Source organism: Terrapene carolina, unplaced genomic scaffold (genome assembly GCF_002925995.2).
Source record: "Terrapene carolina triunguis isolate 2854851 unplaced genomic scaffold, T_m_triunguis-2.0 Scaffold29978, whole genome shotgun sequence".
NCBI classification, from domain to species: Eukaryota; Metazoa; Chordata; order Testudines; family Emydidae; genus Terrapene; species Terrapene triunguis.
Genome location: NW_020694329.1, coordinates 1 through 5338, shown reverse-complemented (window position 1 = coordinate 5338; position 5338 = coordinate 1). Strand labels below are relative to the sequence as shown.

At 40.3% G+C, this 5338-nt stretch overlaps 1 protein-coding gene across 1 annotated transcript; it reads left to right on the top strand.

Annotated features, from left to right (window-relative positions):
• Window positions 1-276: 276 nt before the first annotated feature.
• On the top strand, window positions 277-4108 carry LOC112121188 (protein ANKUB1-like; the record flags this gene model as incomplete). Its single annotated transcript, XM_026662738.2, has 3 exons — window positions 277-391; window positions 2562-3491; window positions 3960-4108. Coding segments are annotated over 3 exons (1194 nt in total), but the record flags the coding sequence as incomplete, so codon positions are not given.
• Between the last annotated feature and the right edge of the window lie 1230 nt (window positions 4109-5338).

The window sequence follows — 5338 nt, the reverse complement described above, 5'->3', positions numbered from 1 at the left end:
CAAAACTAACACTTTTTCAGATTGTTGGGTAGTTTGGTAAATTCACAGTGTTAGGGGGCTTATATTCTCTTTTCTGGCCAGCCACTAGAGGACAAGCTATTCGCAGGTGTGTGGCCTGACATGCCCTCCAGTGGAGGGTTGTGGTACACACACACTTCAGCCAGTAGGTTGCAGACAAATATCCTTTATATGCAAACCGAGAGGTTTAGACATTTATAAATTGCAAAAATAACAAAGCTGCAAGCAAGCTAAGTGATTGCATCTCGCTGTTGGTAGGCATAACACTTCGCCTGGATGTGTGGGATGGATGGAAAGAATTCCTGACTGGGTGCCTCTTAGGAAACAAGCATACAGTCCAACGCTTCCTGTCTGATGAAGAACCAGTACTCAAGTACGGTAACTAATTGCATTTGGTTTTTAGCCCATTTTAATTTCTCCAGTCCAAGCACCTCTGTTCCCTAATAATGTCTTTTGAAAATTGATTATGTCTTGGATTTAACTGCCAATTTACTTTAGTATTTTAATGTAAGGTACTATTCAAGCAATTGAAATATCTCCTAAAGGGAGTATAGCAAAAATATCCTCATAATATAAAAAATATACCAGCTACCATTTTAGTACTTTGGAGCCTGATCCATATTGATGTCAGTTAACTGAGGATCACACTTTTATTTTACAACAGGACTGTATGTATTTTAAAAAGTCACTCTTATTTGGACATTTGGGAATTGTAATGACATCTCTGAAGGCTGCCCTAAAGATCACCATCACTTCTTCACAATTGTTTTTAATAAACTGTTCTTGCAACCGAGCAAGAACTAGCCTTGTAAAATTCTACTTGCCCATTCACCTGGAATGAGTTTTTCCTAGGCAAGTAAAATATAATTAGTTTTAAGTTGTTATGGTAAAGGGGACCAGGTAGCTTTTGTGACTGTGCCAATACATTTTCATGGAGATTTTGCAAGCCAATGCCATATTTAATGCCCCCTTAATAACTCTGAACACATATAGACTGTATTGCAGTACATAGCTTTGGTGAGAGATACAAAGGAGAGAAAGGATCCCAGATCTTATCAGTGCAAGGGAAAAGCATTCTATTACTGACCTAACTGGATAAAGAAGATCATTTGACTATGAAAGATCTTTAGACATGACATAACACAATAAGATTTATTCTAAATGAAATACAGTATACCAGCCTTTGCCCCTGTAAGAAATCACAGCACTGCATGATAGTGTGGCACCATGTTTAGAACATGGCTACAGACCTTGTGGAACTTGACTTTATCGAGTTTTCTGTTTCCCCCATCTTATGGGGTTACAACAGGAGTAGAGCACAAGATTCTCAATATTTAATTTACTAATTAAAAACCCAGACTGTAAAGTGTCAGAAATATAAACAAATGGTGTCTTTTTACACTGGATGCTAGCTAACAAATGACTTGACGCTATAGATTTGGAAATAATTAATTAGTGCCTTCATACTATAGAGTCTGCCCTGAGTTCAAATAGCCTATTGCTGTCGGGAATAGTACATCACCCCATCAATTTTTTACAAGTCATACTACTTTCCAGAAGATGGCAATATCTCATCTGAATTTAATCTGTTTCGTTTAAATCTGGGCATTATAAACACAGTGCCCCTTTGTGGTATCTAATTATGAATGCACTATAGGATATAAATGGGCAATGTATGAATAGCAGACTTGAATGGAGTATTAAGCTAGAATAGAGTAGCTCTCCATCAGTGGAAATGTAATGAAAGATGCAATATAATGAAAATAATTGTCATATGGATTACAGTATATGAGATAGTAGCTCAGTGTCAATATTACTCCATACCTAGATTGTGGTGATAGTCTAAGGTTTATTTTTCTATTTAGTGGCAGTGGCTTTGCATAGCAAGTGGTTTCTAGTGTCTTTACCAAGAACAAGGACACACAGAACATAAGGAATTGTTAGATAAGAATTAGCCGGACAAGTCTATCCTCTTTACATGTATTTTAACCCTCGTCCCCTATTTTGTACCTGTATCATTTAATCTCCTCCCCCACTTTTAAAATGTCCAACTATTCGTCTCTGAAATACCTTTAAAGATCTTGTGGTACTCATCTTCTCACATTTTTGAATGTCATGTGGATGTGAAACACCTTACCTTGTGTAAACTGTAAATCCTGTTCCACTTTATGAAACCCTTCTTCACCCACGATATCTCTAGTGGGTCATCTTAAAATCTTCTCTCCACAGACTGTAAAATCAGCGTATGCCTCTGTTTTCATTTGTGGATAACAAATATGATCAACAGTGACTAAGCCCTTTTAACAAAGGTACAAATTACTTATTTATATGGGGACCATATTATCTAATCAGCCCATTAGAGCACAAAATTATGAGACTTACAGACATATCTTGGCATATGTTTGGCTGAATATTTTTGTGCTGTCATTCTGCAAAGAAATGTACATCATTTTGAAAGGTAGTATTTTTCTAATGCTTATGTTATGTTGGATTTCTTTAGTTTCTTCAGTTAATTAATTTTTTTGCATGTTTCTTTTTTTCAGATATCAGAAGAGAGTGGCTCTTTACATGGCAGCATTTTTTGGGCACCTTGAGCTCGCGGCATGGATCCTGAAACAAGGAGTGAGACCCAATGCGGCTGTGGGTGTTCATCCCTACCGAGAATGGTGTCAGGAAACACATCATCCAGATGTAACTAAATGTCCGGTTCATGCAGCTGCAGAAGCAGGCCAACTAATTATACTGAAGGCCTTTGTCAATTATAGTGTGTTGTGCCTAGAGTGCCAAAATCCAGCAGGGCAAATTCCTCTGAACATATGCATCAAACACAAGCATAAGGAGTGTGTGCTATATTTAGTTACCAAAATGTGGTCAGTGGTTTCTTATCCTAATTTTTCACTTCCCATGAAGATCTACATTAAATTAAAGCAGTGGCTGCTTAGGGCTCAGAGTCACATCCTTACCACGAAATGGCTTAACCAGGCTGCAGTCTTCAGAACACGAGTGGGGGACACTGTTATCGTGGATGGCTTCACAAAGCCGAAAATGACTTCCAAAGCCAGGATCAAGGCAGCAGGCAATACGGACTATCAGTTACCAAACCTAACTGATCAAACTCCACATGAGAAAGAGTCATGTCCCTTGACAATTACAAAGGGGAACCAAAAAGTAATAAAGCTCAAATTACCTCCATTGGAAGACACGAATAAGCTCCCTAACATACACAGACTTCACCAAAAGGAGAATATTAGAAAGAAGGCTGCTCAGCCTAGAAAAGATGAAAGTATGGACCAAAATATGTGTTTAGCTAAAGTTCCTTTGCCCCCTATTTCTAGCCTCAGAAATTCACGCCCTCCTTTCTACTATTCAACACCTAATGCTAAATTGCTCTTAAATTCCTCCTCTGAGTGTTTCTCAGAACACAATGGAAGAACTCCAAGAGATAATGCAATCTACTGCTTATCTATTGCCAGGTATGGTATTCTCTTTTGTTTTCCTTCTTTATTTATGTCCCTCCCAGGTGTTTATATTTTCTTCTCCCAGTGCTTGCTCATGTCCATTCCACATTAGGTGTGGGCGTGCCCCAGGCACAGTCGTTGGAGATTTTTCCTTCAGTGGTATCCGTTGGACCAGCTTTAGCGCCCTCTGATGCTATGCGCTCGTGCACTGGTATAAGGGCCCCGGACAACCTGCACCCTCTCAGTTCCTTCTTACTGCCCAAGATGGTTGCTGGAACAACTCCTCTTGCCTCGGCAAGGCTTTCATCTAGTGGCTTTGTTATTCCCTTCTTTCTTCGCAAGTTTAGTTACCTTTAGTTTATTTCTCTTAGTAGTGTGTGTGTATATATATATATATATATATATATATATATAGTTAGACCCCACAGTTGCGTAGAGGGACATGCCCCAGTCTCCAGACTTCAAACTCTGTGCCTCCTGTAGCAAGCCTATGCCAGTGAGTGACCCGGACTTCAGCTGTCTGAAGTGTCTGCGGGAGGCTCATGTGCAAGAGCATTGCCAGATCTGCCACCAAGGGTGGGTTGTGGAATACATATCTGCAGCCACATCTCAAAGAATAACTGTTACAACAGGTAAGTAACTGTATTTTCTAGGTATAATAATGTGATTTGATTTACAGTTCTGTTTTGCCCTCGTTATTAAAATGCATGAGAACTTGCATCTGAAGAAGTGAGGTTCTTACCCTCGAAAGCTTATGCTCCCAATACTTCTGTTAGTCTTAAAGGTGCCACAGGACTCTCTGTTGCTTTTTACAAAAACTATCAGGTTTTTTAAAGCTGTATTTTGTTTGTGTGACGTTACAACTGGTCACTAAGGTTTTTTAATCATGGACTGGTGAATTATAATTGGCACTTTCTTGGAAGTTACAAATAACCAATATTGGCAGAGACAAGGTGGATGAGGTAATATCTTTTATTGGATCAAGCATCTGTTGGTGAGAGAGACAAGCTTTCGAGCTACACAAAACTCTTCCTCAAGTCTGGGAAAGGTACTAAGGTAAATGGTCCCTTAGAGTATGTGCTAACAACTTACGCTAAACTATCTGTTTGACCTTGTATTTAGCAGTGACACTCTGAATACCTTTCCCTGACCTGACGAAGAGCTCTGTGTAGCTTGAAAGCTTCTCTCTCTCATCACTAGAAGTTGGTCCAATAAAAGAATGATCATTTTCCCTCCAGAAACTTTTTTCTTCCTTTACTGTAATTAATGATTCTGAGGTGTACAAAAGTCTTCACTCACCTTGTCTCTCTTATATCCTAGCATCCACACGGCTACAACAACACTGCGGATAGATATTAGCAGGAAATTTTTGTAGGATATGTTTGATGAGGGATTGCTGCCACCTACTGGTAGCAGTTATTAGCGTACATATCAGTTACAATTGAGGCCTCGTACTGATAATAATCGTTGATAGAAGAACATCTTTAGCTGACCAGAATCCTTGCACTTAGCAAATGCCCTTCAGTCTAGAAATATAAATAGTAAGCTTCAGAGAAGGCTGAAAAAATTCTTAAACAACAAACATAGAAGAACTAGGTACAGGGGTGAAAGTAAGGCAGTACGGGCCGGTACGGCGTACCAGTAAAAAGTAGCCACCAGTACCGGCCCGTACCGCTGACTTTAAAGCGCTGCCGCGGCAGGGCTTTAAGGACTCCCATTGGCGGCCCTGCCGGATCCCTACCAGCAGGGCCGTCAATAGGGGGGGTGCAAAAGGGGCAGCGACGACCCTGCAGGGCTGCCGATGGGGGGCACAAAAGGGGCAGCCAACGGGGCCGCCAACGGGCCGGGGCAAAAGAAGTAGC